The sequence below is a fragment of the Sturnira hondurensis genome, unplaced genomic scaffold (assembly GCF_014824575.4).
Source record: "Sturnira hondurensis isolate 20B ecotype Veracruz unplaced genomic scaffold, ASM1482457v3 Scaffold0010428, whole genome shotgun sequence".
NCBI lineage: Eukaryota > Metazoa > Chordata > Mammalia > Chiroptera > Phyllostomidae > Sturnira > Sturnira hondurensis.
The window spans coordinates 1315040-1334773 of record NW_028083059.1 but is presented as its reverse complement, the minus strand read 5'-3'; the positions used below and the strand labels follow the sequence as shown (position 1 = coordinate 1334773).

The 19734-nt window shown below is 42.5% G+C and overlaps 1 protein-coding gene across 5 annotated transcripts in view; it reads right to left on the bottom strand.

Annotated features, from left to right (window-relative positions):
* Nucleotides 1-925: 925 nt before the first annotated feature.
* Nucleotides 926-19734, bottom strand: part of WASF3 (WASP family member 3) — a 149751-nt gene continuing 130942 nt past the window's right edge. For 4 of the 5 annotated variants that reach the window (XM_037058866.1, XM_037058868.1, XM_037058869.1 and 1 more), the window contains 5 exons: nucleotides 17631-17748; nucleotides 12199-12374; nucleotides 7769-8035; nucleotides 6103-6470; nucleotides 926-4134 (listed from right to left, as the gene is read on the bottom strand). In XM_037058866.1, coding sequence (XP_036914761.1) covers nucleotides 3977-4134; nucleotides 6103-6470; nucleotides 7769-8035; nucleotides 12199-12374; nucleotides 17631-17748 — 1087 coding nt within the window. In that variant the 3' untranslated portion in view covers nucleotides 926-3976. Of the gene's footprint in view, nucleotides 4135-6102; nucleotides 6471-7768; nucleotides 8036-8843; nucleotides 9011-12198; nucleotides 12375-17630; nucleotides 17749-19734 lie in introns of all 5 variants that reach the window. The other variant, XM_037058871.1, reaches the window with a different exon arrangement.

Sequence of the window (19734 nt, the reverse complement as noted above, 5' to 3'; positions counted from 1 at the left end):
AAATATTAAGTACAAAGAGTAAACTCCAGTCCGTGATATGAATACTGAAGGGTTCAGGGGTGAAGACACTAGCGTGTACTTTGAAATGCAGAAAATACGGTAAATGCTAGGTGGCTAGATGGACAGACATAGGTATATGGGCATTTACTGAACAATTTTCTTGTAGGTTTAGATTTTTCCATAATAAAATGCTGGGGAAGAGGCACATTTACCTAACACTTGAAGGTCTACCATGAAACACGGGGTCACAGTCGAAAACTGAAGAATTACGAGACCAAGCGTTGAGACCCGAGCCATGCAAGCAGCGGCCAGTCCCCCATCCTCACCACTAGGAAGCGCTGGCTGAGCACGGAGATCCTTTCTACACAGAACATCAGCGCTGCCTGAGGCACGGGGCTGCCAACACCACAGCACGATCCACAGGACGCAAATGCGGAGGGATTCTCTGTACATCTGCAGCGGCAGCTGTGGTGACAGCTGCTGGGTCAAAAAGGTCCCTCCCTCCTGCGTGCTGGGGACTGAAGCCTTCCGCCGCCTCGGTCTCCCGTCTCAGGACCCCTCCTCTTCCTCACACCTTCCACTTCACAGATCCTTTGGTTCCATTACCGCCCACATCGTCCTTTTCACATTAGGGAAATGAATGCTGTCCCTGCCGTCAAGAAACTCCTTTTCCTGCCCTTGGCCCTTAGTTCACTTCTGTTCACTCTTAGACCTCAGCTTCCCTTGGCCCCCAGGCTACCCTGGGCCTGTCCCCTGTCCCCGACTAAAGCCCACGTCAGGTCACCTCAATCGCACTCTCTCTCCTTAGACTAAAAGCTCCGGGGGGCAGAGGAGGGCAGAACGGGGCTCGTTCCCTCCCCTGCAGCAGGGACTTCAGATGACAGTGATGGCTGACACCACAACACTGTCAGAAATAAGCCACACCTTTTAGGGTTAAAAGTGTCATTTTATTTCGATGTTACTTGTACATAATCTATATAGTAAGATATACAAACAGATAAAAATTGTTTGACAGGAGGGTTTTGAACACCGCTTTAAACCCAGGTCACATCAGTGCCGCTGTGGCTGCAGGATGGCAGACACTCGGCCTCAGAAACGGAAAGCACCTGTGCTCTGGCTGACGCGTCCTCACGTCCTCAGTGGGTTAACATGTATCACGTACTTCAGTTGCAAATTATCACAAAACTTTCACAACCTAGTCATTTGGTACTCAGAAAAGACTTTGATAGTCTACAAATTCACAGAAATAAAAATGTTAATTCTCTAACAGTATACTTTTCACTAAAGAAAAACGTAAGGGAACGGAATCTTAGGGTTTGGTTTGGGGCGAACAGAAGGAAATCAGCTGTATCGCGTTTGTGCTGCGGCTGCGGACACGGCGCAGTTGCAGCCCCCAGCCGACTGCGAGCTATGAGAGAAAGCTTGTGGGACAGTAAAGTGAAACACACGTGGGGAAAAGACTGGGGACAACTTAAAATAACCTTATGATAATACATAACTCCTGTAAAATGTAAAATTCATAGATATGAAATACGCTTTTAAATGCTTTTTTCTATTTGTTTTCATAAATACTTTTTGAAAAATGAACGCTGAAAATTCACCACAATCACTCTTTTCATGTAATACCATATTAGAAAAAGTTCAAACTTAAATTTTAGAATCAATCAAATTTGCTGAGGAGAATACTGCCAAAAATAATCGGAATCGAATTTTCGTCTTTTTCCATTCTTTTAGATGCTACAGGAAACGGCTCAGGGCACAAGGTGTTTCACTAGTCTGAAAATCAAGCTGAAAAATAACTTGTTGATGAAATTACAGGAAGAAAACTAATAACTAATAGGCTTATGAATATTCATGAATGAAGTGCCACTGATTTCCCGGCAGTGACCCAAACAGAGGAAAGCTGACACCGGTAGCAGCGTCACGTGCCCCCCATCCTGGGAACAGAAGGGGCACGAGAAACAAAGGAACGTCACCAAACACGACTCCAGAACTGCAGGCCACTCCTAATCCAAAAGGGGCAAAAACACAAAGCACTGTTACTAGTAAAGGCAAAATATTGTTATAAAGACAAAATAAGACTAAAAATGAAAAAACCCCAAGAATAATGCCAACAGAGTAGGCCTCTACCTTAAAAAAACAGAACAGAAATGTAAAGGCTCATTAATAACTACTGCTTATTATATTGCACAAAACTACGGCGACAGCCCAGTGGTGACCAGCTCCAAGAAGCGGGGACTCCGGAAGCAGGCGCGCCAACAGCCCGTGTGGCTGAAGAGGCTCGACGGCCTGGTATAGTCATGGCCTTGGAAGGGAGATACAGACGTGAGGCTTTTCAGAGTTTCAAAATCTACGTGACTAAACCCAACACACAGGCTTCATTGATGACCATATACAAGCCAAGCCAGTGTCCACTCAGGGACACACAGACATGCTGGGGGGACGGGGTGGGGGGTTCATTTCCTCAGAGGAACTCATTAACACAACTCTGCCACAGTCCTGTGTACTTTACATTCCCACCATCGACCCAAACTGACCCAAACAACTCTGTCTTTAGGTAAAGATGCCTTCATCACGATGGAGTATCACTGGTACCTGCCATCTGTTTGAAACGCTGGGTCTACTTAAGAACTCCTTAGTAAGTAAAGTGTCTTAGTGTATTTGTGCAGTCCTATTTATAATCAAAACCTAGGGTGCTGTTTATTCTAGACAAGCCGTTATCCTTCACTCGAAATTATAAAATATAAGCTCTCATTCGTGAGCTTCCCCACGTCTGCCTTCACCAGGAATACGAACCCCCTGGTCTCCGCACTACCGTGTGGGAAGAGGAGAAGGAAGGGCAAAGGTGAAAGGGAGGCAATCTGCTACAGCTACAGGTCTAATCTAAGTTGAGGTACTTGTTAAAACGCAATGTGCTGATGACAGTCTGAGAAAAGAGAACCGTGTGCTTCTAGGACAGAGCGAAGGCCTCGCTCCTGGGATGGAACCCTCATCTAAAGAGCTGGCAACCTCTCCACTCACCTGCACCCAGGCTCAAAGCTCAGACCGTGCGGAGCTAGGTGCCACCTGGAGTGCACAGGGAGCTGAGAACTCCAACCAGCCTCACTCAGGACAGGGCTCCGGGAAGGGAAGTCTCCTTTGCAAGCAGAGCCCACACTGGGCAGCTCTGCCCGACTCCGCCCGCAGTTTCCAGACCATTGGCCCTGCTCTGCGGGGCTGGTGCCCAGGCTGAAGGGAAAGGGACCCTGTTCCTCACTTTCATTACTCCTGAGCTGTTTACCTCTTACAGAAATCATCAGCAAGCACTGACTAAATGAATGCCCACTGGGAATCCTGCCTGGAACGGGCCCTTCCAATTTCACATTTTATAAGAGCGTGCAAAGGCAGTGACATTATTCAACAGAACATTCAAATTCACGGACTCTACCACGCCAAGAAAACGGAAGCAGAAGCACTGGATTCTCCTTACGTATTAAATCCTTCTCTCTAGAACCAGTTTCGGAGACACACACACACAAAGCTGAAGCAGTATCACGTACTGATTGGAAGACGTCACTCTGACGCACAGTCATTGACCTGGCCAGGACCTAAGGCCAAGCAGCTCCACAAACACACAGCGAGTCTGCAGGATTACAAGGTACAAGTAAACCCAAACTGCACTAAACACTTGCATAACCAAGGAAAAGGAAGCCAACTGCTGTTTTCAGGACAATGCAATAGTTACAGCGTGTTCCTCGTGTGCAGCACAATTTGCTATATTTAGTGGCACTTAAGTATTACACAGTAAATGCTTAAGGAACCCAGAATTTTTGGATGTGCAAAAGCAGTATCACGTTATTAATACAAAAGTCGCTAAGCTACAGGATTATAATACCACTATTTTGGTGTTGAGAACACTTAAAATTTTTAATACACCTCCCACACACGGCCTCCTGGCTGGCCACCAGCCCCGGCCCCTGCCGCCCTGCAAACCGCCTCAGTCAGACCAGTCGTTCTCGTCAAACTCGGAGTCGTCGTCGGAGTCGCTGTACTCCACGGCAATGCGCCTGGACAGGATGGTGGCCACGTCGTTCCCCACTGGCTCGCGCTTGGCCTCTTGTTCACGCTGCTCCTGCACCTTTTTCAGCTGAATTCCTAAAGACACAATACACAGTTTAGATTTAAATCCTTTCACTTGCCCCAAATGAAAAGAAAACAAACTAGTAAGTCTACTTCACTGTCTTGTCTTCCTACTGACACGAAGAATAAAAACAGTTTTGAAAATCTGAAATGAGAAAGGCTTGGAAAATAAGACGTTGAAATATAAAACAATGATAATTTCAGGGCACATAAACAACATTTAAGAAAATTTGAGAGCTGCACCGTCCAACACGGTAGCCACTAGCCACAGATGGCTGTGAAGGTAACCGACAGGCTACCACACTGAACCGTGTGGACTCAAAACACCTCTCTCATTACAGAACAGTTTCCTGCACAGGCTGGACGGCTCTGACTAACCTATAGCGGTGACTGAGAAACATCTGTTTCAACAATTATGGTCGAAATGGGCATAAAATCCAAACATCTACTCTCTTATCTAGTAAGTAACAAAGTGGGTTATTTTCTTTTTGAAACCATTTCTGATTTATCCAGTAGCTGTAAGACTAGTATTAAATGTTCCCATATGACCTACACATCCAGATTCCCCAAGTGATAACTTGATCACATGTGTTTTACAATCTCTTATCATTGTTATTAATATACACATGGACACTTTTTTTCCTGGACAATTTAAGAATAAGTAGCATGTAATTTGGTACTTTGCCCTTTGCCCCTAAAATATTTCATGTGTAATTCTCAAAACAACAATGATCAAATTCAGACTATTAGCAAAGATACAATACCACCATCCAGTCTACAAATTTTACTGAAATTTTGACAACAGACCCAATACAGCAAATGAAAAATGGTCTCCACCAGAGTTGGGATCCATTACAGATCACCTATCACGTCAGGTGTCAAGTTTCATTACTGTTTCTCTATCTGGGCAGCTCTTGGTGTTTGGTGATCGTCACGTTTTGCAGAAAGTCCTCCACGGGGGCTCATCAGAGGCTTTCTCGTGAGCAGACCCTCATGGACAGACAGCTGGCTGTATGTACCACTGTTACCGGGCAGGGCTCACAGCTGTTGGAAATCAAAATGCTGTCCTATTATGACTCCAGATTTGTTCCCAATAAGGTATTAAAAAACGCTGGGACTTTTTTCCTTGACAAAATCAGAATGTGTCAATGACATTCCAGACAGACAATGCCGCTCGGGTCTGGAGGCGGGTGTGGGGGCCGCGCTCAGGCCTGGCTCGCGGGCGCTCTGGCCCAGAGCGGAGGCAGCGCGTCCCAGCCGTCCTGTGAGGACCACCACCGATGCTACAGCCAGGCTCCCTCAGGCCCCGCCAGACGGAAACAACTGAACTGTGGCCGACAGACTGGGCAGCTCCTCGATGTTCGAGACGCTTTCGGAATTACTCTGCATCCTGTTGGTGACCCTCAACCAACCAGGGCCGTGGCCTGGGGGAAGGAATAAATGGTGGGAAGCAGGTGTTCAGCTTGGGGTTCTGAAGGAAGGCAGGTGGCGATGGGCCAGGCTCCCCGACTCTGATCTGCCCACAGATGCTCTAGGACTTGCAACTGACCCAGGAGTTTTGCAGCTATATAAATGTCGGAAACTACTGGTGTAAGCAGCACATCAAGCTAAAAATACGAAAAGTCTAGGCTATATCTTAGATATAAAAAAACCAAAATCATTAATATGATCTCATTTTCTTTCATTTATACTTTTACGCTCAGAGTAGAATGCAGAGAAAAGAGTTGATTAATTAATGATCATTTATATTATTTATTTCTAGTCAAGTAAAGCTTTCCAGAATTCTCAGTTCTTTATCATTGTGTATTTACTTTGCTGGCAAAAACACATTTATTATTTTTTAAAATATCAAATAAAGCTCCTTTAACCATATTCTAAAAAACAATCTAGTGTAGGGAGTAGCCACTTGCAGATCAGGATGCAGCTGACTGGAGACATGAATCTCTTTGTGAATGGAAATGGTACATTCAGGGACTCACTCACCCATCCGAATAGCAGCAAGAAGATCACTACGAGCATCGCTTATGGGTGGCTGTGCAGTTTCTTGTCTCTTTGCCTCAGCTACTGGAGGGCCATGCATGGGGGAAGAGGAGAGAGAAGAGCCTGCACCAGGAGGGCCTGGCGGGGGAGGTGGGGGCCCCGGGGGAGGTGGGGCTGTGGCCACCAGCCCTGTGGAGGGTGGATGAGGAGGCGCTGGGTAGGAGGACCCAGCTGATGCTGGGAAGGAGGGCTGCACGGGAATCTGGAGCGGACTGACGAAGGCGGTTTGTGCTGAAGGGATCATGGGGGGCGGTGGGGGAGGAGGCGGTCCTGAGGGGCTGTAATATTCGATGATCTGGGCTGGGAGCATCCTAATGAGAGAGGGAACACAGAATCATTAAAGCAGCAACCAAGGGTCACATGTGAGGTTCTGACATGCCTAATAGACCTCCCCCAAACACAATACGTATTGTCATTTGGATTTAAGACACTGCAGGGGCAAATATCTGCTCTTTGGCTCCACAGGTCTACATTATTCACTGTGATGGAATTCACAACCATCCACTAAAATGCATTCAAAGGATAACCATTCAGAAAGTAACTTTCTGTGAAATACTAGAATAAAATACACAAATGCATCCTCTAAACTGGGCATCTCAAAAACAGGGGTAGCTCATAAATTTGTCTTTAAGGGTTCTGTGGCCAATTCGATTTGGAAAATTCTGTATTTTATATCTCATCTCCATGGAAATTCTCCAAGCCCACAATGCACATCAGAATGTCAAAAGCTTTAAAAAGTCCTACAGCCCAGAAATCTGCTGAATTCTATTTAGTCAATGGTTTTCTAACACAACTGGACTCCAGACCCTCTTTCTGCCTGACATTGGAGTCTCAGAACAAACTTCGGGAGTCCTGACTTAGTAAGAACCAGCGTTGAGAAAGAGCCTGGATTGTGAGGTCAGAGAGGGAGGAGAGCTCTGAAAGCGGAGGGATGTACGCTGAGAAAGTGATGTGCGCTGCTCTGCACCTAAGAATACACTGCTAACGGAAACGCGTATCCAACTTTTGGGGGCAGTGACTCTGAGGGGGTGACTCTCCCAGATTAGGGTTAAACCAAAAAACACAGGGCAAGGATAGCCCATCAAAATTCGGGTGGGGGCTTGAATTACTAAACATGTGAACATGAGGATCTTTCTAGGGGTGCCTGACTTGCCCCCGTATGACAGAGAACAAGGTGGCAGAATGATGAGTGTGAGAAGTGGCACAGGGGCACTGCCTGTGTAGTGCTCCCGTTCGCAGTACAAATTCTCTGTGGTCCACCCAGGACACGTGGAGAAATCGGGGTCTGGGACAGGTGCACAAAATCAGAGCTCCACCTCTCACCGATGCCTCGGCTTAACAACCCACTCAAACATACATGAGCACATGTATGAAGGGAGCATACATGAATACAGACACACACCTGAGAATGATCTGAAATAAAAAAAAGTAACGTGACACTGCATTTTAACACATAATTTGTCATAAGCAATAGTATCTATATTCAGTCATTCTGGGCTGCATTCTGGCCTCTAAAATATGATTATTCAATTAAAATTCTCATGCCGCACACAGCAAGATTTCATTGCAATGATGGGCAGCAATTTGAGTACAAGGAATACAGAATTACCCGTAGTCTGCTGGAGCCATGGGTGCCGAGGCTTGGGGCCCCTCTGCAGCCTGTGGTGGGGGTGGCGGAGGTGGCTGCTGAGGTCTATTCAGGGCCATGTGCCTCGCCGAGGCAGAGGGAGGTCGGTACTCATGCTCGGGGGCCTGGCTAGCTGGCCCGTGTGGCGGCGCGTCGCCCGCTGTGTAGGAAGGGGTGACAGGCTGTGGGTGAAGAGAATGGTTGGGAGTGGCCGGATAAGAGTAGTCTGTGACATCTGACGCGTGAGACCTGACGTTCAAGAAAAGGGTGGGAGAAATTTAAGTTAAAAAGATTTCCCCTAACAGGCATAAGCATATATTTGAACAGTAACATTACCAGGGCACTGAAATCACACATTTATTTCCTTTACTGTCAACTAGGTCTAGCCCCACAAGAGCTTCCAAGCAACAGCGTGATGACTGCTTCAGCAGCAGGCTGAGTGTTAACATGGATTCAGACTCACAGCTTCGGAGTGAGTCAGACAGGTCAGCAAGCAGGAAACAGCAGAGCCCCACTTCACAATACTTCATACCCTTTTGTCAGAGAGATGGTTACAAGTTCCATTTAATTTAAAGGCAGCATGGAAGACACAGGACTTCAGGGGCCATGAAACCAATAGCATCTCATTAGAAATTACAAAATGGCAGGTAAACTGGATAAATATTATCAGCAAGAACAAAAAAGGAAATCCAGAATGCAATATGGTGAAATGTAGTTTTCTTAAATAGAAGAAATTTATTTAGCCAAAAAAGAAAGAACATGGTGGAGTGTGGAAGGGCCTTCCTGTTTCTCTGAACACACAGTTGCAGGTGAAACTCTGGAAGAAACCGAGACTGCGTATTAGTTGACAGCTCAGACAGACGCGGGCCAGGCCCTCGGGAGGGCGCTGGGACGCGTGTGGGTTGCGGCTGCACAGTGCCGTGCTGTTAGTAACGGACATTTGCGCTCCTGGCCCGGTTACAGGACATGTGTTCAGTATGGGGGCTGCACATCCTCTCCTGACAGCCAAGCGGGTGGGCAGCCTGAGGCTGGCAATCCAAGCAGCAAAATGACAAACCCTCTGGGCGTTCTGTCCTCTTTCGTGCTCCCTGCCTGTGGCAGTGTCCTGGCGTCACTCATAAACTCAATGCCCATTTTCCTCCTCTCCCACTCTTCTTTTCTTGTTCTGACTTTTCTCACATGTGTGTGCTGGCTTCGGGCAGGACTCAGCTTGTGTTTCTCTCTCTGAAGGAAACAGGCAGACACACGTGGGGATGGGGGGGAGCAGGGGAGACACCAGCTGAGCTTCGATCTCGGGATCAGGCAGCAGCTTTCCTTTACTGGAGCACTGCAGGGCATAGCAAAGCTCTTCACATGACAAAAGACTGCTTCTTTTTTTTCTTTTCTTCCCTAATTGCAGTAATAATAACTAATAACTCACATTTTTTTTCTGCCCTGATTGCAGTATAAATTCTGTATTATGATACACTTATATATCTTTTGAACTACGCAAACTACTGGCCAATAAGTTAAAAAATGCATTTAATGGGGGAAGAATCTCAGCTATATCTAGATTTAACCTATTTTTATAGTGTAAATAAACACCTAAAACTCTGGAGGCACTGGTGACACGTGCTTGACTCTGTGTGTGTGGCTATGTTACAGGCTATGCATGTGACTTTGTAAAGGAAGCAAAGTCATCTGGAAGACTATGGAGTTCTCATGAGATGAGGAACCAAGAATTGTAACTATTCTGAATAATTTAGCATTATCCTTATAAAGTAGCTTTGCGACTTGAGTTGAAAGAAGTCAATAAAGGGGGATAACCAGATGGGTGAGTGAGTAAAGGAACAGGCAGTGAAGGCCTGAATTTGAGAACTACAGCAGGCGAGTTGTGGAAGGCAGGGCTTGGAGGAAGGGTGAGCAGGACAGGAAACTGATCGGTGAAGTGAAGGCTTACCTACTGGGGGCCCCAGCAGGCTGGAGGAGAGGTGAGGAGCGCAATGACTCTAGGAGACAAAGACCCCCCCACCGTGGGAAGGCACAAATCAGCCACAGAGACACTACACCGATGTGGACACGAGTGGGGTGGCCCTGTAACTATCTGTTACAGGGCAGAGCACTGGTAAGAATGAGATGATTTGGAAACAGGAAGAATATAAAGAGAGGGGTTCGGTGGGAGAACCCAACGACTCCCCCAGGTGTTTGTGGGTAGACAGGTGGGCGGAGTCAGAGCTGTAACACAGGGTCCTGAACAGGATGAGAAAAGCACAAGGACAGCTGGCTATGGAGGCCTCACAGCTCCCGAATAGTGATAAAAGGGAGCAGTGGGCATTTAATCAACTCCTATCCTAAATTTATACGTAGAATCCCATCTTTCCTGATCAGTACAGAGAGAGCAAAAATGCAGAAACTTATTGTTAGTTCATGTGAACTGGATTAGAATATATTACTTACATGGGCAGCTTTATTATATGTAAGCCATGAAACTTAGTACTCAAATTTCTCCCAGTTATCCTAATATAGCTATTAAAAACCATGGTTCCAAATAACACTCAAAATATTAAATATAAAAAATAAAGAAGGGAAAAGATAAAAAATATAGGACATGATCTCAATTTTGTAAGGGAAACACACACACCTGTATGGGAAAAAGACCAAGGGGGAAACATACATTACCATGCAGTGGAGGTTTCTCTGGATAATAAGTTATGGATAATATTTTGTTTTCTGTAATTTCCAAATATAAAAAATGTATTTTACTTTATAATAAGAGTGATATACTTTAGTAAAATAAAAAGTTTCTAAATTAATTTAAGGGATGTGATCCAAGTACAATGATTAATATAATCTATTTATCTGGTACAAATATTTCATGAGAGGCCATGAAAAACAGTATGAGACGGAAGAAAATTCTAAAGAAACAAAACTGATCATTCCATTTGATTTTTGGAAAAATAAGTGAAGATATATCTAAAAAGACAGAGACAAAGGCAGAATGCTACATCATCTGAGTGCGTACCAATGTGACACCCAGCACGGGGCACTGTTATGTCAGACGTTGGAATATGAATCAACCACTCAACTGAGGGATTAAAAAATCATTTTCCATCTGTACATAACTGAAATAAAAGAGTACATATGGAGTATTATAAAATAAAGTATATGTTCTGCATGAGCAAACAATACAACTAAATTAGCTCAAAAAACCAAAAAGCGAATTGACATCCTGGGAGCTATCAAGTTTAAGTGCTCCTCCCACCCAAAGAACTATGAGCAGAACTGAATCATTATTCTCACTGCTGACAGAAATAAATTGACACAAAGATTCAAACTTGAGACTAGGGCTCAATTAAGGTCCAAATATTCTCTAATATTTTGCAGAAAACCCCCTCTACAGAGAAATTAGCTAGAAGTGGCCGCATATCCAACCAATGCCTTGCAGCCCTCTGGGGCGGGAATGTTTACAGGTCCTGAAACCACCCAACACTAGGCAGCTTCAGTGTGTGGAGTCCGGGCTCAACACCGACATGGGAAAAACAAAATGGATCTAAAAAGGACACAGATCGAAGGCCAGGTCCGGGGAGTTGCTGTTTTTTGAAACCTTCTTCAATCACATGAGAATTCTCTGTTCAAATTTTTACATGCTGACGGAAGACTTGGAGCGAGTCTACAAATACAAGACAACTTTACAAGAGCAAAATAAAAGGAAACCCTAAGTTAAAAACTGACTAGTTATTTCCTGTTGTTCATTGACTCCCTTCTGTGACAAATGTGACTTACTGAGCACACTATTCACACCTGCAAGAAATAGTTTTACTTAATTGTTAACATGTTTTGAAGTAAACACCAACAGAATTCTTCTCCTGAAATCAGAGTACATAAGATTAGTGAACTAAAGAAATAAATATCTCTTTTGTTCATCAGTTTTTAAAAGGCTATGAAAAAGAATAATGAAGTTACTCCTTAATCACATCAGTTGCTACCTACCAATCATTTTTTGATATCAAGTAGCAAAGAAAAGTCAACATTCTAAGCTAAATAATAAGACAAAGAATTAAGTGATTTACAACAAAAATGTAGGTCACTGGCAGTCATTAAGCCCAAATTCAGAATCCATGTTAAAACACTACATCTCTAGAGTAACTGAATAATAAACTAAGTCAGAGATATGAAAAATCATACAACATAACCCAATGTTACGTTGTAAACTAAACTAAATGTTGTAAACTTTACAATGTTATATTGTAAAGTAAATTAAAACCGCTTTAAGTTATTTCAAATTCAAATACATGCACGCACACACACATAAAATTTTTAAGGCAAGATTTGAAACATACCGCGGCCATATAAATGCCAAAGCTACTACTAGTCATTCCCAGGCAACAGCAAAACCAAGCACTGCTCAGGGGCATCACCACACATGCACACACCTAGTATCTGGGGACAGGGATCCCTCGGAAGATGCTCCATGGTACACACTCTGAGACAACCTGTTGTCGGGTCTGAGCTCTTTGTCATACGCCATCATATTCCACTCCTGGCGCCTGTTCCTGGCTTTTCTAACCTTTTTCACCTCACGGGTGGTGCCATCTATACGCTTTTGCTCCTGAGGTCCAGGAAAAGAAAGCAAGCATGCCAAGACAGAAGGGAAAGGAAAACAGGTTAAACACAGTTATAATGCCCCGAAACAAGCCTGGTGTGCAGACAAGAGCAAGTCCCCTTCCCATCACTCTAATGTTAGAAAAGTCTAACCCAACGCAAAGTAACCGATACTTAACTATTTAACCTAAATAAATAAAAATTACTCTGCTGCAACTACCAGAATTTCTTACCATCAGTTTCAATAAACAATTCTGCCTTACTAGGCAGTTAGCTTGTTTTAAAGGCACCATATGTTTTAGATCTACATTATACAGATAAAGTATCTGATGACATCCTAGAGAAATCCCTTCCCACCCCTACCTAATTCTGACTGGTTTGTTAACAGGCAGTCATCTTTCAAAAAGAATTCAAGATGTTCTGTTTTCAGTTTCTAAAAGGAATAGTCAAGCTAGTTGTGCAATGAGCTGAACCCCAAACAAAAATAAGGTAAGAACTTACCTTCCCATACAAAGACTCATTCTTGCTCCAGTCCTACTTTGCCAGCAAAAATGTATCCAATAAATACTTGGGTCTCACATAAGTGCTTCGTTAAAGGTGAACACAATTATTTCTATGTGTGTTTGTATGTTTTTCCTGCTTCCCTCATAAATTTTATGATCTCTAAAGACAAGAACTATGTGCCTTTAAGACCTACACTCCTCATACAGTCTCTCCACACGTGGCTGTACCCAGAGTGCACACTCAGTCATCAAGTCCAGGTAAGCTTATGGGGCTTACTATATCCCAGCCCACACCAGGCAGTGATGATAAAAAGGACAAATAACAACAACAAAACAAGTGTCTGTCCTCATGGAGCTTGCAGTCCAGTGGGGGAGACTACACAATCAAAGAAATAAATGTGTAATTATAAAATGTGGTGAAACAGCCCTGGCTGATGTGGCTCAGTGGCTTGAGTTCCTGCCTGTGAACCCAAAGGACACTGGTTCAATGCCCGGTCATGGCATACGCCTGGCTTGTGGGCCAGGTCCCCAGTTGGGGGAGTGCAAGAGGCAACGGATAGATGTTTCTCTCCCTCTCTTTCTCTCCTTTCCCCTCCCTCTGAAAATAAATACATAGAAATTTAAAAATGTGGTAAAACACAAATGCATCATGTGTAAAATGCTGTCTACTCTGCAAGTTGGGGACACTGTCTAGGAGAGAGTGAAAGGCAAGAGCTGTATAGAGTGGGCATTAATTCTGCAAAGAAGCTCGAGTCAGATGCGTGCCAAGAGGGGACAGAGTGTGCGAGGACTCTCACGAGCAGGGAGAGCATTGCATTAGGAGAAATAAAAGAAGGTAAGTGGTGAGTGAGGGTGAATGGCCCTCAAGGTCAGAAAAATGGGCAAGACCTTAAAGGCTATGTTAAAAATGTTGTTCTAGTCGTGTCTGGGTAGCTCAGTTGATTGGAGCATCATCCCCATATGCCAAGGTTGCAGGTTCAATCCTCAGTCGGGGCACATAGAAGAACCAATCAGTGAATGCATAAGTAAGTGAAACAACAAACTGATGTTTCTCTTTTTCTAAAATCAATATATCAAAAAAATTTTAAGTGTTGTTCTTTATCCCAAGAGCAATGGAGAACCACTGAACAGTAAGATGGGTGGGGCTGACATACTGAAGAGGAAGAGGCATTTGAAAAAATCCCTCTACATAATGGAGAACAGACTGAGGGGAAAGGTAGAGACACCAGGAAGAAAGCTAACTCAGGAGGCCTAGTTGAAAGGATGGTAGGCAACTCAGGGTGGCAGTGAAGACAATGACTGGACTGTTTTTGGAGGAATTAAGGAGGCGTAGACAATGTATTGGCAAAGAACATCTAAATATGAAGTTCACAGAAAATATATAAGGAGTTAGCAAAGATGAAAAGATAAGTAATGCGTATTAGATTTTTTGGGGGGTAGGAAGAGGGCTCATAAAAAAATAATATCCACAGAGGAGGAAGCCTGTTGAAAACATAAATTGGTTTGGTGTTTTAAGGGTCAGAGGCAACATGATGGTATCTTTCAAAATTTAAACTCACATTCATCTTCTAGAAATTTACCCCAAAGAAATATCTGCATATGTGGACAGGGATACCTACTATAGTATTGTAATAGCAACAATTTAGAAACAACCTAAATATTCGTTAATACAGTAATGAATAGTTTATGATACATCATACTGTAGAATACTACACAACTATTAAAAGGAATGAAGTATATCTCCAGTTATGTCAGTTAATGTGTATGCTTGTGTGTATGTATTAGTTGTATGTAGTATATTTCTATATAGGTAAAAATACTTTGTGTAATGTATATGTATGTATTTATGAATGCCTGAAAATAAAAAAAGCTAAATCTAAAAATATGCATGTTAAATGTTAATGTAGTTAGTTATGCCCAGGGGGAGACACCCCAAATTTTCCAAACTAATGTGTTTACTTTAGTGTAATTTGAGCATTTTACAACCAGTATCTATTGTGTGTATACTTTTAAAAACTAAAACAGTAACAACAAAAGAAATAAAAGGAGGGAGATTTCAATGGATTCTAACATACATCCTGATTAAATTAATCATATGTTCCCCTTTTAAGAGATGTTTGTTGACATATTTAAGGATTAAGTGTTACAATAACTGTCTTTGTAACAGGTTCAGCCTCAAATTTACTCACCAACATGGACACACCACGCACACACAAGAAACCACACATGACAAAGTGTTAGCAGTGACGCAGCCATACATCACGCACACACAGGGAACCACGTCTGACAAAGTGTTAGCAGTGACGCAGCCATACATCACGCACACACAGGGAACCACGTATGACAAAGTGTTAGCCGTGACGCAGCCATACATCACGCACACACAGGGAACCACACATGACAAAGTGTTAGCAGTGACGCAGCCATACTCTAACTACACTGACTGACACCCAAACCCCTAAAAGAAGCCAAAGCTGTTTCTTAGCCCAGAATGATCTTTGCTACTTCTACTGAGAAGGCTCCCCCAGCACCCCCTCACGTACACATGAACACACATGCACCCACACGCCGACTTATCTCAGTGAAGGACACCCCTGAGAGGCTGTCCTTCACACTCCACTTCCTTTTCACTGTCCTCCCCCACCCTGTCATCTTACCCACAGCACGCCATCTCCTTCAAAACACTCACCAGCAGTGTAACTGCATACTTAAAAACTACCTATTTACTTGAGTCATTTTTAAAATGTTTTTAAACTATGAAAGTAAGAAAACAAAGTTCAAAAACAATGGAATTCCCATACCCAAATTTTCTAAACTAATTTCTTCTTCAGAGAGACTAGTCAGTTCCAAATTGAAAGTGACGTGCTCTTCAGAAACCCTGGAGGATTTCCAGAACAAAGGCTATCTTGCTGCCTCATTTTCTTTCCTACATAGAGCAGATCTGCATTAAAATTCCTGAATTTCTTTCCCTCTTTGAGTTTCAGGGGGCTGCATGATTGTTTAATGTTTATTTTCCCCACTCTACTGCAATCTCCCCGAGTGTGATAATCCTATTATTTGTACCGCTGTTTATCTAGCATTTAAAGGCATTTTTAAAAAAGGAATCATTAAGTAAATGAATGAATAATAAATTCTTATCAGAATTTTATGTGTTTGAAGAATGTGCAAGACCACCAAGGAAATGACAACTAATCGTGATGGCAGGATTATCGTATGTAGGTAAGACTGTTCTTTCCTGAAGAACAATGGTGAAAAATTGCAAGTATTTTCATCAAAAGTTATCACTGAGAAGGGAAACCTAGATGGTAATTTGAAAGGCGGGCACATTTTAAAGGAATTCGCTCTTAAAATCCCTGGCATTTTGCCCCATTACTACCAAGAGGTGTGGCCATCAAGACCAATATGACTTTATTAAGTATCTGTTTCTTTTCTGATCCAGAGAATGGATCTTCCTTTTCTTCACTGGACCACTTTGTAGCTTTTTAGGTGGAATACTCCTCCACTTGAATGAATACTCAGTACCTCTTCCAAGATTTCCCAGTTAATCTCTCGAACCCAGAAGAATAGGAGAGGATGACTAACCAAGCCTTTGGAATTCTCTTCCTGGACTTCAGTAACACCTTGCACTTACAGTTCATAAATCATTCTCAGGTTCCCTATCTTAAATCCTGCTTTCAAACTTCAAATTATCTTCCATCCCAAACTGTCACCCCTACCAAGCAATATATCTAAATGCCTCAAAACCTTAAGACTGAGAACCCACAAAAGGTAAGCAGTTCTCTTAACTAAAGCACTCTAATATTCGTCAAGCAAACCAGGTGGTCATATTTTAAAAACAGCTTACATATGAAAAGTCTTAGCAAATATTAGCCTTTAGAGAATTAACTCTTCTTAGTGCTTAAATCTAATTTCTGGGCCCTAAAGGACATCAAAACAGAAGCCCCTACACCTGAGCAGAGTGGGCTTGTACCTCCCAGAGTGCTTACAACGCAGGTGCTCGTCAGCCTTCAGACTTGCAATGATCTTGCCTGCCACCGCCCACCGGAGGGATCTCCCTTCCTGTAAATACCACCCACTGCACTTGCAGATCACACATACTCTCAATCCAATATGGACAGCTCATCAGAGCATTAAATTACAACTAGGTGGCAACCCAACAATGAAGAAAGCTTTAAAACGATGAAAGCAGAGAACTATTTCTGATATGGAATGTTGACTGCTTTTGAAATCGAAGCAGGAGAAAAGTTCTAAAACATGGCCCTTGCTATTGTGGCTCAGTGAATAGAGTGCCAGCCTGGGAACCAAAGGGTCGCTGGTCCAAGTCCCAGTCAGGGCACATGCCTGGGACGTGGGCCAGGTCCCTGGAAGGGGGTGTTTGAGAGGCAACCACACACTGATGTTTCTCTCCCTTTCTCCTTCCCTTCCCCTCTCTGAAATAAATAAATAAAACCTTTAAAAAATTTTAAAACATGGTTACAAACAAAAGTGAAATTTTAGCCACTACTTTTGTGAAAGCAAAACAAGTGTCAAAGAACAAATCAAGATAATTCACTGAAAAATAGTATTACTGTGTTAATCCTAACAATATTACAAGTTAATACTAACTGGTCAGTATCTTCAGATAAATAATATAATCTCTAAAAACCTTCACCACTAAAGCCAATATCTCAACCACTCAAGTAAACAATTTACTAATTTCCTTCTACACAAGAATCCATTTACACATTCAGATGCACCTTTCCCTTACTGGAATTATTTACCTTTTGTCGCCTTTTCTCTTTCCTTTTGTCTTCTGTGTCCTGCAGCATTTTTTCTTTCCAGAGGTCAAAGAAATAGGAAGGATCAGTATAGAACTTCAGGCCGTCCTTTTTATCATCTCTATAAATCAAGGTATTACAAGTTAGAAAAAAAGGTTGTTAGGTATCTACATGTGTGGCTAAGACAATTCACTTTTAACTCATGAGATTATAACATCTGCATGAGGCATTTTAACTGTCCTAGACATTAAGTTTCTCAGATTTCCTTACTTGAACCAAAATCAGCAACTTTTTCCAGAATTAGGTAAAAACTGCAAATTTGGATTTAAGTATAGAAAAGTGCTCCTAAAAATCAAGATATGGCTCATAAACAGTAATATTAAATCCCTCAATTATTCCAGGAAATGTTCTGTTTATTCCCAAAGGGGGCTATACACAGAAACAGATGGATTCTTCACTTACACACACAGTTACTTCCATTCTGGAGTGTCAATGTCACAAGGACAAAGATTAGTAATACTCTATCCCTTCTTCTCAATCAGGTTTGCCCAATATCTAAAAGTTCATTTAGAAAAAAAGCAAAATATTGTGACTAAGATGACCAATGATGAAATATTTTTAAAGTGGAAGTAACCTGCAAAGAAAATTCACTTGCAGCCATTTCATTTTTAAGCACTGCTACAATTATCACGGTTTAGAGACTATTTCAAGTCTTTACATAAGATATTCATTTATCATAAAACCAGTAAAAATGCAGCCAACATGAGTCCAAAGTTGTAATATGAATCAATAGTAAATCTCAAAATAATCATGATGCTAAGTAAACACTTATTGTATTAACACTTTAAAAACTAAAGAGGAAGAGGGAGAGGGTAAAGAGGAGAGGGGGAAGAGGAGGAGGAGGAGGAGGGGGAAGAAGAGGAACAGGAACAGGAAGCGGAAGAGGAAGGGCTAAGTGAATTATTGTAGGAGCAAAACCTGTCTGCCCTTGAGGCCCCTGCCGCGCCACGTTCGGGTGCACTCCTCACCAAATAATAAAGGCGTAGTTCCCATGAGGGTTGTTCTGCTCACTTTCTCTGAAAATCACCAACAAACTAGTGCTTTCACTCTATACTTAACCTCAGATTACTTAAAATCCTGCCTCTCTTTTCTAAAATCCCTAATTGATGAGCACCTGAATTACAGGTTTCATTAACAGCATTATTGTGAAAAATGTAATTTGTTTCCCTAAATACTAGGCCTTGGATATAAGTAAAGATAAAGAAAATCTGAGCATGAACTTGCTGCAAAATTTAAGACGTATAAAATTCACATTAAAAAATGGAGCTAATATTAAATGATGGCAGAACTCACATAAGCTAGAAAATGTTAACTTTGGATAAAAACATAGCAGAAGTGTCCTATGTTCACAGCAACTAAATACTTGATGTTTCAGTCACATCGCACTGCTCGTATATTAACTGTGCCGTGAGCATCATACTCAAGTTAAAATGCAAAAGTTTGTGCTTTACATATACAAAATATTACTGTATTAACAAACAGTAGCCCTGGCTGGTGTAGCTCAGGGGATTGAGCACGGGCCTGCGAACCAGAGGATTGCGGTTTGATTCCTAGTCAGGGCACATGCCTGGGTTGCAGGCCAGTTCCCAGTAGGGGACTCACAAGAGGCAGCCATACATTGATGTTTCTCTCCCTCTCTCCTTCCCCTCTAAAAGATAAATAAATACATAAAATCTTAAAAAAAAAACTAGTAGATTTGAATGGGCACTGCTATTCTTAAAGACACTGTTAGAAAATCAGACATTTTTATTTTCTTTTATTATCCATAAAACTGAATACACATACACAATATATATGAGTTGATTCTTTACAAAATTAAAAATTTTAAATCACCACATATATTTCATGTTGATCTTGATTACTCAAATGTAAGTGTTAGTTGAGTTTTCTGGATTTTCCCTTTAGAACAGAAATTTAGTGAGGTGTTTTACAAAAATCTCAGCAAGCAAGCCCTCAGGGCTCCCAGTGCCTAAGTAAAACTGAAGCTGCTGACAAGCAAAACTGTGAGTTAAAACAGGCTTACAATAACACTATTCACATATACCAT